The sequence below is a fragment of the Microtus oregoni genome, unplaced genomic scaffold (assembly GCF_018167655.1).
Source record: "Microtus oregoni isolate MIOR12 unplaced genomic scaffold, Mior012 000008F_ref0000371, whole genome shotgun sequence".
NCBI lineage: Eukaryota > Metazoa > Chordata > Mammalia > Rodentia > Cricetidae > Microtus > Microtus oregoni.
Window position 1 is genome coordinate 14,921,048 of NW_024543067.1, and position 25,836 is coordinate 14,946,883.

Sequence of the window (25,836 nt, forward strand, 5' to 3'; positions counted from 1 at the left end):
AAGGTTAGTGTTTTGCTGGCTTTCTACGTAACCGATCATAATGCGTCGGGGAGAAGCTAATGAGTTTCCCTCAGAGTGAGCTAGATTTGTAAAATACAGCTCAGCAAGGGGCCTAGATCAGTATTGTTGATGGAAGCTAAATTCAAATGTGTAGAATACTGGCAGTTTTTATCACTGGTTCCTAATTCTTTGTTTTCTTTTTCTCTTCCTTCCTACCCACCGCTCCCTTCCAGGACCTGTATCCAGACTTCGCCCGACACTGCAGGGTCCAAGAGAATTAAAGAAATGTAGAATGACATGAAGAAGATTAGTCAAGGATTGTAGGCTTTGAGGACAAGCCCCTCAGTGAGGAAGCACAGACAAGCTCCCGAGCTGTGTTTGCAGGAGCGTGTGTTGGAAGAAGATGGCGGATCCAGGAATGATGAGTCTCTTTGGCGAGGATGGGAATATATTCAGTGAGGGCCTCGAAGGCCTTGGGGAATGTGGCTACCCTGAAAACCCAGTGAACCCCATGGGTCAGCAGATACCCATGGAACAAGGCTTCCCCTCCTTACAGCCACCCCTTCATCATCCTTCCACCAATCAGAATCAAACCAAGTTGACCCATTTTGATCACTATAATCAGTACGAACAGAAGATGCATCTGATGGATCAGCCTAGCAGAATGATGGGCAGCACACCTGGGAACGGGCTGGCATCCCCGCACTCGCAGTTCCACACCCCTCCTGTTCCCCAGGTGCCACACGGAGGCAGCGGCGGCAGTCAGATGGGAGTCTACCCCGGCATGCAGAGCGAAAGGCATGGGCAGTCTTTTGTGGACAGTGGCTCCATGTGGGGCCCGCGGGCCGTCCAGGTACCAGACCAGATCCGAGCCCCCTACCAGCAACAGCAACCGCAGCCAGCTCCGTCGGGGCCGCCGGCACAGGGCCACCCCCAGCACATGCCGCCGATGGGCAGCTACATGGCACGCGGGGATTTTTCCATGCAGCAGCATGGCCAGCCGCAGCAGAGGATGGGCCAGTTTTCCCAAGGTCAAGAGGGCCTCAGCCAGGGAAATCCTTTCATTGCCACCTCAGGACCCGGCCACTTGTCGCACCTGCCCCAGCAGAGCCCCAGCATGGCCCCTTCCCTGCGTCACCCGGTGCAGCAGTTTCACCACCACCCCCCTACTGCTCTCCACGGGGAGTCCGTGGCCCACAGTCCCAGATTCTCCCCAAATCCTCCTCAACAAGGGGCCATCCGGCCGCAAACCCTTAACTTTAGTTCTCGGAGCCAGACGGTCCCCTCCCCTACTGTAAACAACTCAGGGCAGTACTCTCGATACCCTTACAGTAACCTAAATCAGGGATTAGTTAACAGTACAGGGATGAATCAGAACTTAGGCCTTACAAACAGTTCTCCAATGAATCAGTCCGTACCAAGATACCCCAACGCTGTAGGATTCCCGTCAAGCAGTGGTCAAGGACTAAGGCACCAGCAGCCCATCCACGCCAGTGGCTCACTTAACCAAATGAACACACAAACTATGCATCCTTCACAGCCTCAGGGAACTTATGCCTCTCCACCTCCCATGTCACCCATGAAAGCAATGAGTAATCCAGCAGGCACGCCTCCTCCGCAAGTCAGGCCCGGAAGTGCTGGGATGCCCATGGAAGTTGGCAGTTATCCAAATTTGCCCCACCCTCAGCCATCTCACCAGCCCCCTGGTGCCATGGGGCTCGGACAGAGGAATATAGGCCCCAGAAACATGCAGCAGCCTCGTCCATTCATGGGCATGTCCTCGGCACCGAGGGAGTTGACCGGGCACATGAGACCAAATGGTTGTCCTGGTGTTGGCCTTGCAGATCCACAAGCCATCCAGGAGCGACTGATCCCTGGCCCACAGCATCCTGGTCAACAGCCATCTTTTCAGCAGCTGCCAACCTGCCCTCCACTCCAGCCCCACCCAGGCTTACATCAGTCTTCCCCGCCACACCCTCATCACCAGCCTTGGGCACAACTCCACCCGTCACCCCAGAGTACCCCGCAGAAAGTGCCTGTGCATCAGGTAAGGAGGCGCCATGGGGCCGCCTGCACTGCGGTGTGAGAGCCAGCATGGCCGCCTTGTCTGATTAGCATCGTGAAAACAGTTTCCTCGCAAACACCTTGAGATTTTAGCCTGTAGGTTGTCTCCACCTGCTTGACGGCCTTTATTTACTTATTTACTAACTCTCTGGCTCATTCGTTCAAGAATTCCTTAATCCCTGTGTCCTGGGAATTGTACCAGGTGTAATGATGTTGTTGACCGAGACTAGGCTCACTCATCAGAAAAAGGTGTTTTCTTCTTTTTTGTTGTTACCATCTCTCTCCTCCTCCTTTCCCTGTCTGAAAAATACAGTGAGACTTGGTTTCCAGCAGAAGTTTGTGCGTTAACATCCCTTACTTCCTTTCGTTTACCTTTGGTGGGAAGCTGTGGAATCCGTGAGTTGACCAACTGTAGAGAGTGTGAATTTGCCTTGTAGGAAAGGGCAGCGATTGGTGGAGAGGAGTTGGTTTGAGGTTTGTGCACCAGTACTGAAGGAGCACAGTTAGCTTCCCCAGTTTATATTTACAAAGACGTTTTTCCTCCTTTGTGTATTTTGGTCTTCGTGACCTTGGCCTGTGGAAAGCAGTGTTCCTGAACAGGTTTTTCTGAGTGCATGTTCATCCCCCCAGGTCTGCAGGTCTTCATGGGTGGGGGCACAGTGGGCAACTTCAGAGCCGTAGGGCACACTGCTTCTTCCTGGTGGATTTAGCCATTTGAGAACAGGGCCTGTGTGTGAACATACAAAACAGTGAAAGACCGTGGGTGCTTGTGTGACAGCTGTCCCGGAAGAGGAAATTCCTGCAAAGGAAGGCTGCTTGGAATTCCAGTCAAACGTACCTTAGGGAAGTGATCCCTGAAGACGCTTGATGCACTTTTAAGGTGATTCCTCAAACGTGCACCTGGAGTTGAGCTTCCTGCATGGGGAAACAGGTCACTGGGAAGGTTCTGGTTAGGGAGAGCTGTTGGGATCTTGCATTCTGTTTTAATGAACTGAGCTGAAAGGAGGACTTAGAAGTGGTGATCGTGCCATCATAGGTCAGATGGGTGGCAGCGGGAAAAGGACCCGGCTGTCCAGGATTGCAGAGACAGATGGGAGCAGAACAGATCGAAGCTGTGTGAAGTCAAGGGGCCGCCCTCATGGCGGATTCAGCACAGAGGCCAGCAGAGTGATGCTGAGGCTCCAGCTGGCCCTGGCTGCCAGAGGGAAGGGACAGTTGCTCCAGTCTGGTACATCCAGGGTCTCAGGAGCAGTGCAGAGGTGGTCCGGCTTACACATCTGGTGTGTAGGGCACAGCAGACTTCCCGTGAGAAGGAATGGTCAGCTCTCTGAAGAGGGATTCTGGAGTCTGTCCCCACTGTTGCCTCCGGGGTGCTCAGAGGATGGTAGGAAACAGCCCACTGAGCAGCTGCCATCAGAGCCCAAGGTCCTGGTGAGGAACCAGCTCCAGGGCCAGCACTCAGGTTTCCTTCCTGTCTGCTCAGGGTCAAACACTCCATGGTGCTGTTCTTAGGTGAGTCAACCTGGGTACCTCCAAGGCAGAAAAGCACATGACTGAGCTTTGGGGAAGGAGTTTTAATCCCTGGAAGTGGAAGCGTTCTTAATAAAGAAGGGATCTTGACAGCTGGTTTCTGACTCCTCTCCCCAGCAGCTGGAAGATGAGCACAGTTTGTAGGGGCTTCCTGAGGAGACTGTAGTGGTCCCCGGATGAAGTTGCTCTTTTCCCGTTTTCAGGGTTTCAAGAGAACAGTATCCTCCAGCTTCTGAGCTGGAGGCCAGTGCAGGGTGCTATAGTCTGGGGACCCGAAGGGCACTGCTCTCTAAGTGGGCATCTCAAAAGACAAACTCAACGCTTTGCAAGGTCTTAGACATGGGGGCGTTTGAGCTGTGTTCCTTTGCATGTTCAGTTTTGTTTGTATTTTTCTTGGTATTTACTTTCTGATTTCTGCTTAACTTCGGATCCTCTTCAGACCCTGGGGCAGTCAGTAGTTTTGAAATGAAGTCAGAAGGGCATTAGAATCTCCGTGTTTCCCCTTGCAGCTTGGTGATATCGGACAAGTAACTTAACCTCCCCGAACCTGATAGTTCAGTGACACAAGACAAATGGTCTCAGTCCCAAATGTTAGGATCAGGAGGGGTGACAAACACCCCGACTGTGTTTATGGAGGCCCACGACAGTCTGTGCTCCTCTAGGCTGTCGTTATGACAACCTCTGGCCTCAAGCTTCTTTTTATGATGGTGATTGTATGCTTGGATAAAATGTAAAGTTAATTTCATCTTAAAGAAACTGATTACGAACAATGACATTTCACCTAAGCCATAAAATAGTATACTTCTATAATAAGGAATAAACAAAGGAAAATGTAGGATCAAAAGGTTTATTGATTGAAAATGTGCAAAGCTACATTATTGTGCATGGACGTATTCATTATTGGAAGCGTGGTAAGATTTGTAGGGAAATGGAAACTATAGCTTGTAGTTCATTTTCAGTAGCTCACGCAATGGTTCTGAAGCCTTTTCAGATTCCTGAATATCCATAAAAATGACTGGGAATGTAAACACCACAGAATTTACATCGTGTGGATTATTTGTATTGCTGTGTACTTACTGTCTTAGAAATTCAAACTCGAGTTCAAAGTTTGAACAGATGCTTGGTATGTGCAAGTCCCTGGGTTGACATCCCCACCCCCATCCCTGTGCAAATCATGGTCCTGAAACAGTTGGTCCACTGCCTGTTTGCACGGAGACAAAGCAAAAACTTAGTGTCCTGTAAAACTGTGCTGCTATCAGGGACCCTCCAGAGTAACAGTATGGAGGACAGTACAGGGTTGGAACCTGAGCTCTTGGTAATAGTGCCACAAATTTTAAATCCCTGCCTTGGGCAACTTCCTTAGCCTCAGGGCCTTGATTTCATTATCTAAAGAGAGGGGGGGGGGGTCTCTCTACTGCCGCATTAGCAGTAACGTCTTGTAAACGCACAGTGGGAACTCAGACAGTACTCTGCCCTGTAGAAAGTGTTCAGGGTTACCTGTTACCACGTTTACAGAGAGCTTCACTCGTTTTAATGGCAAACATTGTTGCCGTGCCTTGACTTCTCCTTGCTTTCAGGGAACATTTCTCTAGAAATGGAGGGGACCCACTGTTCTTCTGGTTGAGGGAGAGGAAACAGCCTTGCCTTTAGGGAAAGAGCCCAATGAAGATACTTCCCGAAAAGGCTAGAGAGCCATCCTTGGGGTGTCTAGGGGGAAGTACCGGTCCTTGTGGAGAGGGTGAGGGAGACAGTTAGAAAGCTGTGAGTCCAATGGGCAGAAAGGCACAGGCCTTGCACAGCTCACGCACCGACGTGTAGCATTGAGGCGCACGACACCCACTCTGTATTTTTGGGAGGTTCACAGAGTGGGTATAGCACAGGAGAACATGAAGAGAGTGGGGAGGGTAATCAGAATAGACACCAATCCACACACTGTGCACTGGAATAACGTGGAGTTCCTCTGAGGAGCTTATCTAAATGGACTGTCCCTCAGGTTATAGGCAAGTCCCAAGTTTCTGAACGATTTCTGCTGCAGCGCCCCAGGTGTCCCGTTTCTTGTTCTCACAGGTGGAAAGTTCTGGTGGCGTTTTAGGATCTGTGTAATTTTGAGGCGTTTGTGTTCCTTTCCTTAAGTTGGTCTTTCAGTATATTCACCATACAGGAGAGCAGAAGTTAGGGCCTTGACGGTGGGCAATGATGCTCCTGTGTCAGCCCACACCGAGATTTCTAGAAATAAATTAAAGGTCTAAAAGAATCAGTGGCACTTTTTTTAAAAATGTCTTTCTGTGACAGTTTAGGCACAGTTTTTTGTTTGTCTGTTTGTTTTTTGGTTTTTCGAGACAGGGTTTCTCTGTAGCCTTGGAGCCTATCCTGGAACTAGTTCTTGTGGACCAGGCTGACCTTGAACTCACAGAGATCTCCTGCCTCTGCTTCCCAGTGCTGGGATTAAAGGCGTGGGCCACCACTGCCTGGCTTTAAGCACGGTTTTAAAAGCCTTTTGCAAAAACTTTTCTTGGGAGCTTGAGTTAGTCCCTCCCTTCACAGTCTGCACCTACCCAGTGTGGGTAGTGTCATTGACAACCACTTAGTAAATCTGTGGAAAAGTTGGCCATCTATCTCAAGCCACATACGTGGGAGCTGTAATTAGAGAATGGCGAAGAAAAAGAGCCTTTTTAGTGACCGGCGCATGCATCTGTGACGACTACCTAGGATGTTGCTCTTGATTTCACAGTTGAGCGAGATGGGAAGTAGAAGCCGCCATGTCTTAAGCCAGCTTCTGACATCAGTGGATTTTGGGATGTTTCCACGCTCACACACCTACAGAGAACAGGCCTCCAGCTAAACCCCCGTGGAGCAGCTGGCACCTGTGGGAAGCACAGTGGCCTGGCATGCTGGCTTTGGTTACTTCTTCACGGCCCTTTGGTAAAGGTCCAGCCGCATTTTTCTTCATTTGCCTGCGGCAGCCACTGACTTTCATGCGGCCTCTCTTCTGGCTGCTTTTGCTCACGCATCGGCTTCCTGAGCAGTCTGCCGACCTTTCCTTGCCTGGCATCTCCTCCTCCCTGGAGCAGATTTTCCTCAGAGGTCAGGCTTTTAGTTAAAAAGTCTGAGTTAAGATAGAAAGTGTAGAGTTAAAGCCCCTTAAACTGGAAGTGTGAATGCCTTTGAGATGGCCGTGTCTCTTACGGTGGCTTCTATTTTGTAAAAAAAAGGAAGGAAGGAAGGAAGGAAGGAAGGAAAAGAAAATGAAGAAAAGGACGTTTTTCTATGACTATCAAATTTGACAGAGGTTCGTTCAGTGGTTCTCAGCCTTCCTAATGCTGTGACTGTTTAACACAGCTCCTCATGTTGTGGTGACCCCCCAACCATAAAATTATTTCATTCTACTTCATACCTGTAATTTTGCTACTGTTACGAATCATAATGTAAATATGTGATATGTAGTATATCTGATATTTGATCTCCAAAGGGGTTGTGACCCATAGGTTGAGAACTGCTGGTTTATTTTTTTCAGTTTTCTTTAAAGTTGGCTATCAGGCCAGCGACTTTTATTAACTGTGTGTGTCTGTGTGAGTTTATGTGCATCACATGCGTGCAGAAGCCCATGGTGGCCAGAGGAGGGCAGATGACTGAACAAAAGTGGATCGCTTTTCCAGCCAGGCCTTCAAAAAGTCAGTATGAATAAGTTTATGCACATTATAAACAGACTAGAGATTGGTTAGCATAATTATGAGAGGAGTTTTCAAGACAGGAGTTCCCATCCTTCCTCAGGATGAACACGTATTCATGTTGCCAGGAAGCATCAATAGATTGAAAGGCTTGAATGTGTGAGAGTTCTCATTCCTTGCTTTTTGAAGGTAGGTCATTTGTCTGAACTCTTAGGAAGGCTTAGTGGTGCCTGTCTTGTAGGGAAAACTAGGGTTTCTCTGGAAGGTCGTTTCCAGCCATTTTCAAGATTTTAGATTTTAGACGGTTACTGTGAGCAGTTAAGTTCTCCGTTGTGTGGGCCTACTCTCTTCTGACGTCCTCATGAGAGTGGTTCTCCAAGGGTGAGGGGAAATTCCCCACCCATTCATGTTTTTCATTCTCTGCTTGTGTGTTCTCTGAGCCGCCATTCAGAAGGGGAGTCTCTGGTCCTGTAGACCATGGTTGGGGAAGCTTGGGAGAAAGCAAGGGGGAAAACCTTGGTGACTGACCTGAGGAAGTTAAGTCTCCACTCGGTCATGTCACTCTGCTTCTCCCTAGTTGGAGTTGTACATCCGTGGCTAGTTTCTTGGGAATCACGAGAGAGAAGCCCTCTCTTCCCTTGCCGCAGCACACACCCCTCGCCCCAGTGGCTAAAATCAGCACAGAAGTCAGGATCAGATGTGGGAGGTACTTGTGCTTTTGACCGACAAACAAACAAAAAGCCCACTTAGTACCCGAGCATAGTTATCAGTGCGGTACCAAGAGTGCGGTCTTAACTCGAGTACAGTTTTCTCTTTCCTTAGTTCTAGAATGTTTTCCTGGTTTCTTCTTTTTCACTTAAACACAGAGAAGTGAAGAGAAGCAGGTACAGCACCAAGGGACAGACAGTTAGTTTTACAGAGCTGATGCGGACACAGAGGGCCACCAGCCCAGCTTTATTTCTGGGCCATTTCCAACACAATGAAAGTGACGATCAGGCAAGGTGGGTCCTTGCCTATTGTGTTAGCCTTTGAGTGAAAGTCATGACTCAGGCCTGGAGCTGAACAGCCTGCAGTGTTCCCTAGTGAAGATGCGACTGTTTCCCAGCTACGGTACTTGACCTGTTCTCCAGACCTTTCTGGATTTTTGTTTTGTTTTTACACTGTAAATAATTTAGCTTCATGGGTTTCAGGAGACTCTTACAGCCCTAAGTGTTGTCAAACCAGATGCTGGTGCTTTAATGTATGAGCTAGTGTCGTTAATCAAGGAGCCTTGGGAAACCTGTGAGGGTTTCCGAAGGACACTGCCCCAAGGGAGTTCCTGGGAACAGAACCCGAGACCCACCAGTTTCCTGATAGGCTGGACCACACAGGAATCCACCCTCACACACTGGTTTTCCTGGGTTTCTACCAGCCTGGCTCTGGGTAAGGGATTAGGAGATTGCATATGGGTTTTTTTGCTAGTGCTGAGACAAGGAACTTTAGATCACTCATCGGTGAAGGAGAGTAGATAGTTTAAAATTCTTACTGAATACAGGAATATTGGAATTAAAGTTCATTTCTCCCCTCCCCCTTTCAAGGCAGAGTTTCTATGTATAGCCCTGGCTGTCCTGGAACTCACCCTATAGATCAAACTGGCCTCCAACTCAGAGAGATCCACCTGCCTCTGCTTTCCAAGTGCTGAGATTAAAGGCGTGTGCCACCACTACCCGTCAAGACCAATTTTTAGGTAGTGTTTCTTGATAAATATTCTTAACCTGGACATTCTTTTTAACCTAAAAAGAAAAAAACCTGTGGGATTATTCATAGGTATGGCATGTTTGCTTCACCATTAATTAAATAATTTATATGTATGAGTGTTGCTTTCTTTTTTTGTCCTGCATGTATGTATGTGTACCACATGTATGATTGGTGCCTGCAGAGAGGATATCATAGTCCCTGGAACTGGAATTACAGAGGGTTGGGAGCTAACAAGTGGGTGCTGGGAACCGAGCCTGGGTGCTGACCTCTGAACTGTCTCTCTAGCACCTCACCATTAATTGAAAAGCTTTGGTCTGTGTGAAGAGGTACTAAACTCTGGAGGCCCCAGAAGTGGGCAGGGGAGGACTAAATTGGGGCATCTACCTTGTTCTCATCATTCTCTGAAGTTCAGGCGGCAGACCTGCAGGCCACCCTTGAGGGGAGATGCTGCCTGCGCTTTTAACTGGCCCATGCCAGAGGGGACTGTGTTCTGACTGTGAGCACGCTGCAGAGGCCTTCCGTGAAGGAGCACTTCTGGAGGCTGTGGAGGCTTCCCGCCTAGCGGAGACAAGTCAGGCTCTTCAGGGAGCTGTTCGATGGTAGAGTAAGGCTCCAGGCCATATTTCACTTCCCTTACTTGTTGCTCTCCCAGTAGTTGTAAGGACAGTGGTCCTATGAAAGGAACACGGCCATCTTCACAGGAGGTGCTGTGGCACCACTGTGTTTAGTGTTGTTACGACTTCAACATCTGATACGGGAGGCTTGGAAATTATGGTTGAAGACTTAGCTCAGTGAGGAAATATTTCAGAGTTTAAATTTGAGAAGACCTGTGCTTAGAACAAAGCTCCAAGGGTACAGCTTCAGATCCTACAAGAAAGTTAAAAATCAATATTCACAAAGAAATAAAGTCCCTAAGCTGGGGAACGGTTGGCAGAGAAAACAGAAGTAAACCAAAAGCCAGCTCAGAGACTGTTCCTAACATAAAAATTACGCAGACTCGTAGGCTGGGCTTAGTCAGCCTTCTACGCGGAAGTCTTGGGCTCTGAGATGCTAACATGGGCCTTCTGTTAAATATGAGCTTACGCCTAAGAGTGAAAGTGGAAGAGATGCCAGTGTGCCCCTTTGCTGTGTCTCCTCACACCCCTGTGGTCCATCAGGTCTCTCCTCTCATCCCTGGCAGAGGTTGCTGATGCGGGCAGGCACTTTGAGGACAATGGCTTCGTGTGCACCAAGAGCTCCATTGTCATGGGCGCTTCAGTCTTTGGTTAAGTCGTTCAGTATATCATGTCACTAAACTCTGGTTTCCCGAGGATAGTAAATGTACCAATTTCCCAGGATTATTACGAGAGTTAAATGAGATGAGGTCTGTCGAGTTCTAGCCAGTGTGTGGCATGCGGTAAGTGTTCAGAAAGTGTTAAACCCTTTTCCATCCCTGCTGCCGCAGTGACTGTTGGGATTCTTCCTTGTTTCGTTTTCTGCCCTTTCACCCTAGATTATGAATGCTTTGTTTTCGAAGCCAGGACATCACTAATGCTTTAAGAACCCTCAGATATTTTATAAGGCAAATGAAAATCGTGGTTTTTGGGGTGTGCGAGTGAAAATGGCCATTGTGTTTAAATGTATTTTGTTTTTATTGAATTTTAGGAAACGTAGTGTGTGTGTGTGTGTGTGTGTGTGTGTGTGTGTGTATGTATGTATATGTATATATGATTCCATTTGTCTTCACATGTTTTCCTGGTCTCACTCAGGTGAAAGCCACCCTTTGCATTTAGAACCTTTTAGAATCTCCAGTGACAAAACCTCCAGGGGAATCCTCTTTCATGACGCTTGGGAGCTTTGCTGGCTTTCCCCACATCCAGCAAGTTAACCCTCTGAACCATATGTGGGTCAGAGTATGGCTGTATATAGTTCAGTAGTACAGAGACTTTCCACTCGGCCTTAGCTCCCATGACCTCCTTCAGTCCTCTGTTGTTTCCTGTGTCTTCCCGCGTGTCCCCGGAACCTGGGATGACATCCCACCTTTATGTGGAGAGCACTAAAGGGATAGCAGTGAATTCAGTGAAAACCACCCTATTATAGATCTCTTTGATGTTACTGTAGCCTGATCTTTTGTTGTTGTTGTTAAAGAGTAACTTCATATGCTAAAATAAGAGAAGTTTGGGAAGAAGAGGGCCTTACCTTGCTGTATAGTAACAACTTTACCAATCGCCAAGAAGGCTATTCACATTTTCCCACTGCGATGTTTGGGCAGAGCTTTTATACAGCTCGTACAGCCATTGCCACACATGATGGACACGTGTTAGAACTGGGCCTCCAGTCCAGGGTTTTGTTTGTCAGCAAACAATAAGTTCTATGCTCCACCTACTAGGGTATAAAGGAAAAAAAAACCCTTTCTTTACCATCTTCAAACTTTATATGCTACTATTTAAAAATACTTAATATATTTCATAGCACCTTTATATATTATTAAGGTTTTTTGTTTGTTTTCTTCTTTTGACTTTTTGAGACAAAGTTTCTCTGTGTAACCCTGGCTGCCCTGGAACTCCCATTGTAGACCAGGCTGGCCTTATGCTCACAGAGATCCACATGCCTCTCTCTCCCTAGTGCTGGGATTAAAGACATGTGCCAATATCCTGCAGCTATTGAGAAAAAAGTAAATTAGAAATCCTGTTACCCATCACATGGAGATGTTTATGAAAGTTTTGTACGTTTGCATATGCTGCTTTATTGAAATATAGTATTTATATAATCTGTTGATAAAATGCAGCCTTCCCTATATAGGAAAATGTCACAGAATTTTCATTTCAGTCCAGGCTGCTACATACTTTTACTGAATGCAGAATTGAAGTTTTAAGAAAAGAAAGCATTGTAATATTGTTGTGAACAGAAGTGTCCTGTGTTTTCCAAGTTGTTTTGAAAGAGAGTATGCCCTGTTCTTTGATGTCAAGCTAGTCATGAGTTTTTGTAGAATCCCTGTGGCCTAGTCCTCTGAGACCTTTCTGATGGCATGGCCCTTGTGTTCTATTCTGAGTGTGGTGGCTGCTACCACATGTGCCTACTGTATCCTTGGAGCTGACAGACCCAGGACCTGAAGCAAAACCTTTGTTGATTGTTAATTTAGATGTTCACTCTCTTTTAGGGACCAGTCAAGCATAATAAGACAAGTTTTTTAAATTACCAGAAAGATGTAGGTTATAGTTAACACTAGAACTTAAAAACAGAAATTAATTGTATAGATAGCTAGTGTAAGTTTTATTTTCCTAGTTTTATTTATTTTGACCACAGTAAGAACTTGGTGTCTGTAGGCCCTAGTGGGTAGGGATAGCATTTAGTCAGCAGCACATGGCAATGCTCACCCAACTAACTCATTTTGCTGTGTTTGGATAACCTAGTTAATCTTGCTGACATGTTAGTCACTTGCTGAACACAGTGTGTTTTTAAAGAATGAACAGAACATCTGAATTTAAGGTCAGAGTGATGCTTTGGAAGGCTGTTGAAGAGGTTTAGTCATGTGCTTGCTGTAAAGCATTTTAAAATCACGGCAGGTGCGGCTACATTGCTCATCTGGATTTTTGGTTTGCTAATTAGGTCGTGGACAGGACTTCAGTGAGTAGAAGATACTTTGACAGGTCTTCAGGTTAGCAAGAGAGAACATTCTTGTGAGCATATTGTATAAAAACAGGTAGTTCATTGCAAAATGCTTGATTTTTATGTTGTGTGAATCTCCTTAATTTTTTCGAAAGTTGAAAATACCAGTTTGTATCTCATTGCTGGAGAGGAGAGAGCCCTTTGGAAGCCAGATAACAATGCTGTGGAGGCCGAGTTCCTAACGTTTGTTCCCACCTGATGATGTGTCCCACATCCTGCCGGCCTCGTGGGTGTAGCATTCTGTAGATGAGCCAGCCTCCCCCCTGGAAAAGCTAGTCGGCTCTTCTGCTGTTGGGCCACCGCAGCGACTCTCGGAGGTGTCCGCAGTGGCAGCGGAAAGTGCACAGGAGTGCCTAACAGAGTGCATTTGAAAGTGTGCTTGACAGTGGAAACTTGAGCAAGCTCGTGTGTGGTAGCAGCTATCATTCATCAATAGAGCAACAGTCTCCAAACTCTATTGCAGCCGAAATAACTTTTAAGTTTTAAAATTCCAACTTTATTTTTATGTTTGCATTACTACACTAATGAGCATATTAAGACGGTTTATTCGCCTGCATGGCAGCCGGGCATCTCCCTTAAACGGCCTTCGTTGCCTGAACAAAGTGAAGCCTATTTTACTGCAGTTCTGCTTGGCTCTTTTAAGAGACGGATGAAGTTGGGGTTTTTATACTTTGGGACAGTGAACTGGGACACAGGAAAGGACATTTGGGTGAAGATAAGGACTGTAGGAAGAAAACGGAAGCAGAAAGGAGCAGGGCCGTGTATCCTGGATGCTCTTCAGACTTCCCTTTGGTTCTTTCTCCTGGTTGGAAGACCAAAGAGAAGGGGCACTGATTCCTCTGGCAGTGTTCGTTAATGGCTTCTGCACAGCATCCACATGGCTTCCAATGCGGGGTACCCCAGCTGCTGGTGTGGGCTGGTGGTCAGGAGAGTTTCACGTGCACCGGTGGCCAGAAGGAGCGGCTGGGTGCCTGCCCAGGTGGAGGACTCCAGAGAGATCAGAGCAGGCTGCAGGTGGAGAACCTGAGTCTTTCTGTGAAGAGGGACATCTACCCTAGTGCGTTTCAGTAGGATAAATTGGCAGAAAGTAGACCAAGAGAGTGGTTGACTTCCATGTGAGTTCTTCAGCACCGAGTCCTCCTCCGTTTTAAGAGGCTGGACCCCAGCAGTAGGTACTGCTGGTGCCGAGAAGCGTGTGCTTGGGCATGCTCTCTGCCAGGCTGTTAGCATCATAACCTACGACAGGAGGATGCAGAAGAGCATGCGTCTGCCCACTTCAGATAGCTGTGCAGCCATTCTAGAGCCTTCTGTCCACCAGACAAGTGTCTGCAGCTCATCCATTCACACTTGAGTTTTGTCTAAAGCATCATTTTTTTTGGGGGGGGGTGTTTTCATTACAGGACCTTCATGTTCATAACATTGACAGAGCCTAAAGAGCGTCTATATTTTTGATAGTCGTATCTGTTATTGGCAACACCAGAAATGAGAACCGGGGAAACTGAAAACAAAACAAAACATTAGTTCACTTAAAAGATAAACCATTACATTAACACAAGTAATATCTGAAATACAAAACCAGCTGTTTTTCAACAGAAGCTCAGGCTTGGAGAGGATTGGTATTTTAATATTTTCGCTAATGACCCATGTCCTGTTTGCTAGAGGCGGCTGGGTCTGTGTCTGCTTCTTCAGCCTGTTGTTTTGGTTGAAATATGTGAAGGTTATCAGCCATTATACACATATAATTATAAGAAAGGGGAGTATTATAATATCTTTGCAGATAATTATAGATATTCCAAAACTCTACAAGTGGTTGACTCACCTGGACTCTTAAATGTCAGTGAGAATATGGGGGATAACGCTGTGCAGATTAAAAATTTATAGACTGTTAATGAGACCGTGTGGCTCTATACCCCTACTCTGGTCAACCTTGTAACCACCCTTGATTCTGTAGCATCATGCTATTCTGAAAATATCGGCTCCTTGAATCATGTTCATCTTTTGAACACCGAACCTCTCCAAGATCTTTTGTTGAAAACAGTTGTTTTGGTTTTTCAGACGTTACTTGTGTTAAGGTGATTTTTTTTTTATTTTAAAGTAATGTTTTGTTCAAACAGGTACATTTAAGAAGTCATTTTTGTTTCCGTCCTCAGCTTGTCAGAAGTATTTAAGACTGGAAATGTGGTCGAGCCCTGAGGAGGAAGTCCCGATCAAGGACAGTCAGGGCTCCCTAGAGAAAGACCCGGCTTTCAGATCGTTTGTGATGGGTGTTTGCCAAATTCTGTTTTTTTGCTTGAAAGTTCGTATTTACATATTGTAAGTACACAGTGCCAGTTAACTTCCTTGAAGTGAGAAATTCACTTTATTTCAAGAAAATGCCTGGCTGATACCTGATCCAGAATCTCTTTGGTTTGTTTTTCGTCCTTTCAAATTAGTGTTCCTTGAAGACAGACAACCCGTTCAGGTCCAGTCATACACGTCGTGGTGGTAGCCCTCCTCCTCACGCGTGCGGCAGCTCTGCCCCACACTGGCTGCCATTTTCTTGATGCCGAAGATCAAAAAACATCATGAGTAGTAAAAAAATTCAATCTTTGCTGTTCTGTCAGGGTCCTTCTTAAGTGAGCGCACTTCTTTTTCTCAGTGTGAGTTTGTAGCCATAGGGACGACGGTGACTGCTAGTGGATGTGTCCTCGTGCCAGGGTCAGCACAGGCCAACAGAGACTTCAGGCCATGTTCTTGCATGTTATAAAGAAATCCTGTTTGTTATAGATACCCTGAGAGAATATTGGGGACCCCAAGTCTCTACCAAGCATACAGTGAACTGTGGGTTGGGTGGAAACTCCCGAGAGAAAGCAGCTTTGCTTACACAACAGGGTGAATTTTTACCTGGGAAGTGAGAACCTGTAGCAGGGGGAGGCGTCCACAGGCATCCACAGTCGGGAAGCAAAGAGGGATTGAAGGCTGGCCACGCTCAGCACCCTTTCCTGGGTGTCCAGCTGGCAATGTAAGCCCCTGGGATATTGCCACCCACGTTCATGGTGGGTCTTCCCTTAGTTAAACCTCTCTGGTGAAACTGCAGACACAACTATGTAAGTGTCTCTGTGGTTATTCTAAACTCCATCAAGTTAACAGTAATCATTAACAAGCCCCTCCTGTGTCAACCTGACACCTAAACATACTGCTTGCAAATTATAGCCTGTGGCTCTCAGAGGCTCGCGGCCATCTCATAATGCAAAATGCGCGCGTTCTAATTTCTGAACTTCCCCGTAGTCTTTAATAGTCTCAACACATTTAAAAGTCTAAGTCTCAGAGGCTGACGATGTCTCCTGCAGTAAAGTGCCTGCCATGCATCTGTGAGAACCTGAGTTTCATTGCCTAGAACCTACATAGAAACCGGCTGCAGTGTCTGTAGGCAGCATGGGGGAGCGAGGGGAACAGGTGAGGAGTTCTGAGCTTACTGACCAGCCAGGATAGCTGAATTCCGTGAATTCAAGATTCAGTGAGTGACCCTGTCTCTAACCAAAAAATGGAGAGACCGAGGAAGATGCCCACCGCTACTCTGTGGTCTCCAACAGCGCATGTGTACTAAAGGCATCTGTGCACCCACTTTCATTGAAGGTTTCTTCTGAGACTCAAGGCAGTTTTAACTGTGAGCCTATAACCTAAAAGAAGAAGGTATATTACTTTAGCATGAAGAATAAACTTTTCCGCTTCCAGAGGGAGGAGAGGGACGGTTGCAGGTAAGACTGAATGAAAGCAAGACTGAAATCCAGTTAACACAAACACTCAACACTAGACGCATTTCTGGCATCTGGGGTTTGCGATAGAATCGTCTGGGATTCAACAGCCTTAAGTCTTACTCTCCTGCTCTGCCGTAGCATCGGACATAAACTGTCTCCTGGGATGGTTCCATTCCATGCCTGCCACCTATTTTGGTAGAGATGCCATGGTCCTGGCATATCCATAGTCTCAAGTCTATTACAGTGCAGTTTCATTTTCCCAGCTTGTGCAAATGGGTCTTAAGACTTCCTTGTGGGGATATGACCCCGTCTCCTATTACCTGATCTCACCGGCTTTCTGGAATATTGCCTAAGTCCCTGTGTCTCAAGTCCCTGTGCCTTTACTTCTATCATGCTTACAAAACTAGTGTGCACTAGTACACGACACCGTTCACTTCTGCTGCTAGCTCAAGATGTTGCTGACCTCCCTTGGAGACAACTCCAGGCCTCTGTGTGCCTTTGAAGCTGACCCGTAGATGGCCCTTTGAACACTGAACCCCTTCAATGGCATTCTAGTTTGCACCATTATAAGCTGGAGCCTTCGGTTATGGGATGTCACCCTCAAGGTTTCTTCCCCGTTGTCCCAATACAGAGCGTGCAGATTCTCTTTAAGTACCAATTTCTCTGCAGTTACCACGGATCTCTCTCTGTACTCTCTACCCTTTGCTCTCACCTTCGAGCTGGGACACATTCTTCCCTCACTAGCCAAACACTTTCCAGGTCTCTGTGCCTCACTTGTTACTTTCACTTGAGACCCAGATCAGAGCATAGGCGGTGACCATATTAGGCCGTGGATGGCCTCTGGCCATGGGATTTCCTCAACAAACAACGGATGCATTACTTTTGAATTTAATTTCACTTCAGTTCTCAGGACACGGGTAGAATGAAGCCAGGCTCTTTGCCCAGAAGCTGAGATGAAAAAATTTTAACCCAGTTTCCAGTAGATTCCTTGGTTCCTTGGAGCAAGGCCTCCATTGTCCACATTTCTGTAAACATTCTGATCTTTGCAATTCCCACCTCTTTAACTCCGCTTATAGCTTCCTAGGCTGCCCCTCGTCCCCAGCTCACCACTCTCACGTTTGCTAGGCTTTGTCACAGCCTCCCTGGGTGTGAGTTTCCTGTGTTAGTTGCTATTCTGGTTTTTTCCTTCCAATTTTTATTACAATTTTATTATAATTAACTTTTAATCTTAAAAGTTAATTAAAAATTAAAAATCTAAATTAAATTAAAATTATTAAATTAAAAACAAAACTCTATCCAGAAAGATTTACCAGACCCAAAGTTTCCATCTCAGTAAACCATTATGTTAGAATAGCCATTTTGGAACTACAGAGCTTCATATTGGATTTTATACTTTCACTAGGTCTTTTTTTTTTTTTTGCAGTTGGGGGTGGTTCTTTCAAGACAGGGTTTCTTTGTGTAATAGCCCTGGCTGTCTTGGAACTCACTCTTTTATTTTTTTATTTTTTTGGTTTTTTGAGACAGGGTTTTGCTGTAGTTTTAGAGCCTGTCTTGGAACTAGCTCCTGTAGACTAGGCTGGCCTCAAACGCAGAGATCTGCCTGCCTCTGCCTCCAGAGTGCTGGGATTAAAGGTGTGTGCCACCACCTGGCTTGGAACTCACTCTTATAAACGAGGCTGGCCTCGAACTCATAGAGATCTGCCTGCCTCTGTGGTTCCCCCCTCTGCCTCAGTGCTGGAATTAAATGCATGTGCCACTACTACCTCCTGGCTCAGATCTGTTTTTTATGCACTCATAAAACCACTGAGAACTGAAAAGTCCACGCTAGAAGTGAGATTATAAAACAGTTCGCTTTCTGATGCATGCCCACTCCCTGCCGTCAAGTCTTTTCTCACCACCTGCTGCTGCCCTTCCGTGTTCTGCCCACACACACATTTGTTTACATGTATGCTAGGATCCACATAGGAGGGAGAACATGTTTGGTTTTTTTTCCTTTCTGAGATTGTATGACTTCACTAAATATTCTAAGTCCATTTTCCTGAGAATTTTGAGATTCCTTTAGAACTAGCTCGTATGTTAGCACACAGAAGGTTCTACTGTTCCTCTCTCCTCGTTTTCATGACTCAGTATCTAGTAAGAGTGACGTAAGGAACGGGGCTCATCTCAGCATACGCATAAAGGGATGCTACCTGCCATGGTTGGGAAGGCAGGGCAGTAGGTACCCACACTGCTTCCATAGTAGGAGGCAGAGGATTGATGCTCTGAAGAACCTTTGTCTTCATCTTGTTTTATTAAAATCCTCCCGTAGACCGTGCTGACCAAATCACTAAAACAGTGTTATTTTGGGTTGCTAGCCAGCCCATGCCCTCCTCCCTGGTAATCCAGATTTACCAGGTTACACAAGATTGGTTATTGTACAGCTTTTCAATTTTCTTGTGTGTGCTTAGCTCTTGGTCTAGTTTTAAAAACTCAGGTAGCTTTTCACCATCCTCATCATAGGGTACTTGAGGAGATACTTGCCTTGACAGTCAAAATGCTCACGCATCGCCCCTTCTGTGCCAGTAGTTGTTATAGGTATAGCGATGATCATGGCACTAGCATTTTAGAGAGGGAGACAGGTAAATTGTGTCGAGCCTTGCTGTGAGTTGTGAACATGGGGATGAGACGTAGGGTAGAGAGGTTTAGAGGGTGCTTGCTAGCTTGAATAAGTTGATTCAAAGAATGTTTTTATTAGAAGACTACAGTGGGCAGAAACCCCGGCTGAGATCTAGTATGCAAGCACAAAAATGTCTGGAAAAGAACAGCCATGCATGAACCCTGAGCCTGGCACGCGAGGCTTATCCGAGGGGCAGCCAATAGGTCTCATCATGGCGGAGTGATGGCCGAAAGATGCACTCTGCACTTTTACTATGGCGATAACTGGAGATGAAGTGAAGAGAAGGGGCCCTGTCAATTCTACTCAGGAGCTTGTGTTATGAGGTGAACATGGCCTGTTGTGTCTTCTGTTAGCTCTGTTGTTCTTTCTGAGGCATGGTTAGGAAAGCAGATGCAAGTACATATGGCACAGAATTGGAGGTTCTTTACTTTAGTCGATGGAGCTGGATACAGTGTTACTTAGTCTAGGCCGTGGAGAAAGTGCTCTGATAATTCAAGGTATCAGTAGAAAGAGGTAGGTGATAGGGTTAGTGAGAATGAGGGAGGTTAGGATTTTGGCTTGTGTCATCAGGAGATTGGGGCAATTGTGGGAAACTGCAGCTGAAAACAAACCTGAAGCTTTTCTTTGCTAATCTCCAGATACTTTCTCGACTGAGGTGGAACTCTCAGATGGTGTGGCCTTGTAGGGGTTTGGAATTGAAAGGGAAGTTGGGCCAGACATGAAGTCAGAAGCTGTCATCAGGAGGATGGTGTTTGCGTGGGCCTGGATGGGGTAGAGAGTGTGGTTAGTCTGAAGGGCTCTTTGGTATTTGGCCGTTCATGGCTGTCCTAGAAGTTACAGGAACCTAGGAGACGAGTCCTTGTGGGGAGGAAGAAGGGAAGTGTGTGACCTGAGTGTGAAGGGTTTCCAGGCTGGAGGTCATGTGATTGTATCAGGTAGTCTCTGCCCTAGTGGTGAAGACTGAGTCTTAGCGGGTTTAGTTTTACGAGTCAGCTACTTCGTGGTCTCACTTGCTTCTGTGTGTGTGTGTTTTTTTTTTCTTTCTTTTTTTCTTTTCTGCTGCTGTTGAGTTGTAGCAGAATTCTGAGTATGAGTTAGCCAGTTCACCTCTAGGCCAAGCATGGTGGTGCATGCCTAGAATCCCAATACTCATGAAGCCGAGGCTGAAGGGTATAAATTCACAGCCAATCTGGCCTACACAGTGAGACCCTGTCTCAGGAGAAAAGAAGAGAGAGATGTAGCAGTGTGACACTCCGATGTTTGCAAAGACACAGGCAGCCATTGGTTCCCTTGATACAGGGATGGAGACAAGTGGTCCTGTAAACTGCCAAGTGCTCGTGGGCTGATGGGAGAACAAGTACAAGAGCTGTCGTGCGTTACTGATGATGAGTTCTGTGCCGAAGCTCATGATAAAGCCACGCCGGCTGTGTGTCGTTATGACCAGTATTAGAACCAAGACTTAGGGTCAGTAAGAGGCTTGCTGTGTAAACCTAAGGACTTGAGTTTAAGTCCCCTGCATCCTTATAAAGAACTGAGCGTGGCTGCATGTGCCTGTAACCAGCATTGGAACACAGACAGCAGATCATGGGAGCTCAATGGCAAGCCCACCATTGTCAACACCAGAGATGGTGGCTTTTCAGACAGTAAGACAGAAATCAGTGAAGACCCCTAACGTCCTGCTCTGGTCTCTGCTGGCATGCCCAATCTGCACGTGCACGCATACATAGGCACACACACAAAGACCATCTCTGTGTATGCACGTACACACACACACACACACACACACGCGCGCGCACACACACAGAGACCATCAGTTTTCCATCTCCCTTCCCTTTCTTTCAACTGTAGCAATCTTTACACACATATAATCAACCAGTTCTCTAGCCTCCCAACCAACACTTTTTTTTGTTTTTTTTTTTTTTGAACCAGGGTCTCACTGTCTGGCCCAGGCTGGCCTCAAACTTAAGAGCTTCTTGTTTAATCCGCTTGCGTTCCAGCAGGCCCAGCCTAAAGAAATCACCCGAGTTAAAGTATTCGAAGGTATTTATGAGGGGTTGTTCATTTGAAAAGCAAGAAACCACACTTCCTTACAAGGTACTGCCAGAGAAATCCCACAGTCAGGATGAAAAAAGAGACTGCCCCAGGGTTTGAGGTCAGACCAGTGTTTGCGCTCAGTATGCCCCACTTTCTTGTCAGGCTACCAAGGTAAAGAGTAAACTGGGGTGTTGGGGGAAGCTAGGGAGAGAAAGGGAGGTTATGGTGACACTGATTGGTGAGATGGCAATTTCTCTTCAGATCTCAGCTCTCATCTTCAGGACAAAGGTGTTTGCAGTCCACTAAATCATGTTTGCCTAGGTCTCCCCTTCCCTAAATTCTGGTACAAAGTTTCTGATGTCTAATGCTTTAGACCCTATAACACCCCCTAAGCGCCCCCTTCCATATTCTATAGAGATGCTCAGGCTAGTGTTTTGTGACATTTTCTGCATTAGTTCCTTCTTTTGGTGCTGTTATCAAATAATCAACAAAGGTAGCCTAAGGCAGGAAGGCTTTTTTCCCTCAGGATTGGAAGGAGATACGGTGTGTCATGGCAGGGAAGGTGGGGATGCAGTGTGTCATGGCAGGGAAGGTGGGGATACAGTATGTTGAAGGTGGGGATGCAGTGTGTCATGACAGGGAAGGTGGGGATACAGTATGTTGAAGGTGGGGATACAGTGTGTCATGACAGGGAAGGTGGGGATACAGTATGTTGAAGGTGGGGATGCAGTGTGTCATGGCAGGGAAGGTGGGGATGCAGTGTGTCATGGCAGGGAAGGTGGGGATGCAGTGTGTCATGGCAGGGAAGGTATGCCAGTGGGTGACATAGTCTGTTGATTATATAATCTCCACAGTCAACAAATGAGGTGGGGGATGCTTAGTTTGATTTTCCCCCCATTTCCCCTTCCCCTCTTTTTGTTTAGCCCCAGTCTGTGGGATGCTGTTGCCCACATTCAGGGCGTGTCTCCCCTTCTCACAAACATACCCAGTGGTGACTCCAGATCCCACTAAGGTAACAGTGGAGATAAACCATTAACGTTTTTATCTCATGACTTTCCTGAAAGCAAGATGTGCGCATGTGTTAAGTGAGTGGGCAGAATCGTCAGGAGCCCTTAGCCTGCCCTGGCAGAGCTCTGCCTGAGGGTTCCTGCCAGAGATGTCTGATGTCTTTACACAGAGATGCTAGTGTTGACGGACAGCTGGCTGGACCAGGAGTGAGCCAAGCCCGGTCTTCCCCTAGCTCTAGTGCTTTCCACATCTCCTTGCCCTGGTGAACCAGTTGTTGTTTTTAGAATGTTTTCCCTCCAGAGCCTTCGGTCTAGAGCATGCACCCCTAATTAGAAACCTCTCCCTCTGCAATGCTGTGCCCGCCTTCCCAGCAAATACAGATCTAGGCTGTTGACTGATTCAGTCAGCACTGTCTGGGCAGTGACCACTTCCTGCTGTTCACCAGGCATGGCAGCCTAACAGGGCTGAAGAACGTGGCATTGGAGCCCTGGGTGCCACTTAGTGAGCTGTGGTAGAACTATGGCATTTCTCTTGGTCTCTGTTTCTCCCCTCTTAGATGACAGTTGTATGTGGCCCTAACTAAAAGTGTCACTAGAGGGTTAAGGGGATACAGGCAGTGTGCGTGGCCCACAGTACAGTAGCTGCCTGTAAATTACTGTCACAGCTAACGCTATATTGTTATAGCTGCTCTCGCTACGGTATCCCTACTGCTGTATTCTGAGCGGAGTGCGGTCAGGGCTCGTGCCCATTGCCTTCACCATCACGCTCACGGGTGGAGTCTGTCTCAGATATGTGGTGTGCTTATCAGCAAGGTGTTTTGGAGTGCGGGGAAAGAGTGGTCTCAGGGATATCCCTCTGCAGAGACGGGTCACTGCTGATCTCCAGATGGCTGGTTTGATCCCAGAGTCAAGGTTCCGTGGCAGCAGTGTGGTAGCCTCAGGGAGGGGGTGGGAGGAGATGAGACTCCAGGGTGAGGCTAGCACCAGAGCTGGAGTGGTCTTGGGCACTGCTGTCCTGTGGGAGCAGGCTGGGCAAAGTTGGACAGGCAAATGTAATTGTGTATTTTATTTGTGTCCATATATCCACAAAATATTTTAACACACATTTGACTGTGATTTCAACAAGTAGCATTTCATACAAAAAGGCTTTTTTGCTGTTTGTTTTTACCGAGACTTTGATGTGTGGTGTGAATTTACTCTTGTGGCCTGTCTTTGGGCTGGGGTGGTTCAAGAACCCAGGCAGCTGGTGGCACTGGCCTTGGCAAAATAGCAGTGGCTGTAAGAGTGGAGAAAAGATAGGACAAGAAGACAGCATGCTTTTTGTGTCAACTAGCAAGTAGTTTGGAGGACTTTGGGATGGGGGGAGTCCAAGGTTTATCTTTGTTTTCTGGAGTGGAAGGGACCCGAGGTGACCTGGTGAGCTACACTGGAGTTTAGGGTAGGTGTGACGGTGTGCTTCATGGATGTAAGCTAAACTCTTGAGCCCAGGAAAAGGATTCAATGTGTTGTGACCCCAGCATGGCCTCTGGGCTGAAGCTCCCAGTCAGTCCTGTTCTGCTCCTGTCCCTGCTCTGCCTTGAGCATGCTGCTGCTGGGCTCCAGGAAGTCATCACCCCACCCCCACCCGGGGATGGCTGTGGTGGCCAGAGCCCGAGAGCAGCACGTGTGGCCATTCTCACACAGCCTTACCCTTCTGCTGAAGTGATCAAGGAAGTGCTTCACGGTTCAGAGTCCTGTGGGGGAGGGGTGTGCGCAGGAGCTCCTGGGAGAGTGGAACCTGGGGCTTGCTAGATAAATGCTCCTTCGCTGATCCCTGCGCTGCACCCTCCCAGCTCCTTTGAAAGTTCATCCTAAAGTCATACACAGTAAAGTCAATCAGAAGCCATTTTTGTATTAATAAAAGTATGTACATTGTCATTTAGCTCCGTGGCAGAAAGGTCTGTAGCTTGCTTCTGGAGATGAAATCCCGAGACCCATTCTGGATCTTTGTCCAGGCAGCTTGTCTCTCCAGGATGGCAGCGACCGTGCTTCCTGTGTGGAGTTCTCTGTCAAGTCTTTCATGCAGGGCGCTCATCTGTTCCATTTCTAGCCATCCGTTCATTCGCCAGCCAACATAATTGCTCATTTACAATGTGCCATTCTCTTTACAAGAACCAGAAATACGGGTATGAAAGAAGTTTTTTTTTTCCTTTAAAAAAAATAAAACTTAAAAAAAAATTAACACTTAGCGGTTGGTCTGCTATGACAGAAACTAACTGTAGCCGTATGTAGGAATTGATACGTTGATGATGCAACCAAATGATTTGCCGGACTGGGAGAAAGCTGATGCTTGAGCCAAGTAAAAGGGCAATGCAGAGGCTTAGCAGACAGGACCGAGCATGGCGCTCAGACTCGAGCAGATGTGGCCGCATGGCCTCGCCCCAGCTGGTAAACTGGGTCCGCATTTACATGTCACATCTCTCCTCCATCACTGTGCTGGGCACCAGAGTTGCCGAGAGCATGTGATATGCTCCTGGCATGCGCGTGCGCGCGCGCACACACACACACACACACACACACACGAACACATACACGCACACACGTTCACTCTTGCTGGGATGCGTGTCTGTGTCCCATGCCCCTGTCCTTCGGAGAGCAGAGGATCAGAGGATGTCAGTGGTCACGCAGTATGATGAGAGGTCCTTGCCTCTGCCTATACAGATCAGGAGGGAACGCCCCACGAATAAGCCATGCTGAAACCGAGTGTTGGAGACTGCATATGGCTTAGCGGAGAGGGAAGGAGGCATCATCCATTCAAGCTCTAGATGGGGAAAGTGCCTTTGTGTGACTGCAGATGAGGGGCATGGCAGAGCCAGTGAGGGGTGAAGGGGCAGAGGGCCAGCTGGAAGGATGGCACAGGGAAGGGCTTGACCTCCTTCATGCCGAGGGAGTCTGTCTCAAGTGTAGCCGGCAGGGAGCCCGAAGTGGATTGTGCAAAAGCGTAGTCCGTTCACCTTGGGAATGGTCATTTGGAAAGATTCAAGGGACTTTATGAATAGGAGATGAGGAACAGTTCTGTCCAGTCCAAGATTGGAGAAATGCGGCAGAGACGTGGCCACCAGGAGGACTCGGGGAGGAAAGTGTTAACCACTAGTAGCTGTAGCCAGGAAGGGCGAGGAAGGAAGATTGCTGTCTGGGTCAGGCACCCAGATACTAACCCAGGTTGGAAAGTAAGGCTTAGCTGAGGGAGGTGGCGGAGTTTTGGCATGCCGCTCTTGAGACATCAACAGGAAGCTGGAGTCCTCGGGAGATGAGCACCTGGCTCGGCCCTGTGGTGAATGAAGTCCTGAGCACTGTCTAAACCTAAGAGACAGTGAAGGTACACATCCAAGACAGGATGAGTGAGGGAAGGGGGGTTGGTGACAGGCACAGCTCAGGGCGGCGGAGCAGTGCCGGCCCCTACTTGAGGTTTTGAAGACTGTCAAATCTGTAGAAATGTTGGAAAAATACTAAGCACCAGATAGTCACTTTATTTATTATACATAGGTATCCACGGTGTGTGTGTGTGTGTGTGTGTGTGTGTGTGTGTGTGTTTGTTCACACCATATGGGAGTCAGAGGACAATGTTGTGGCCTTGGTTCTCCTCTTTCACTTTTTTTGTGGGTTCCAGAGGTTGAGGCTCAGGTCTTCAGGCTTGCATGCGTAGCAAACACTTTTACCTGCCAATCTACACCTGCCCCTCTAGACATTAGCTTGTTATTGTCATGGGTCTGTAT

The 25,836-nt window shown here is 47.3% G+C and overlaps 1 protein-coding gene across 3 annotated transcripts in view; it reads left to right on the forward strand.

The window, feature by feature from the left end:
- The window catches only part of Chd7 (chromodomain helicase DNA binding protein 7), a 177,109-nt gene that overhangs the window by 60,994 nt on the left and 90,279 nt on the right, over positions 1–25,836 (forward strand). For all 3 annotated transcript variants that reach the window (XM_041656745.1, XM_041656743.1, XM_041656744.1), the window contains exon 2: positions 234–2,047. In XM_041656745.1, coding sequence (XP_041512679.1) covers positions 404–2,047 — 1,644 coding nt within the window. In that variant the 5' untranslated portion in view covers positions 234–403. The remainder of the gene's footprint in view (positions 1–233; positions 2,048–25,836) is intronic.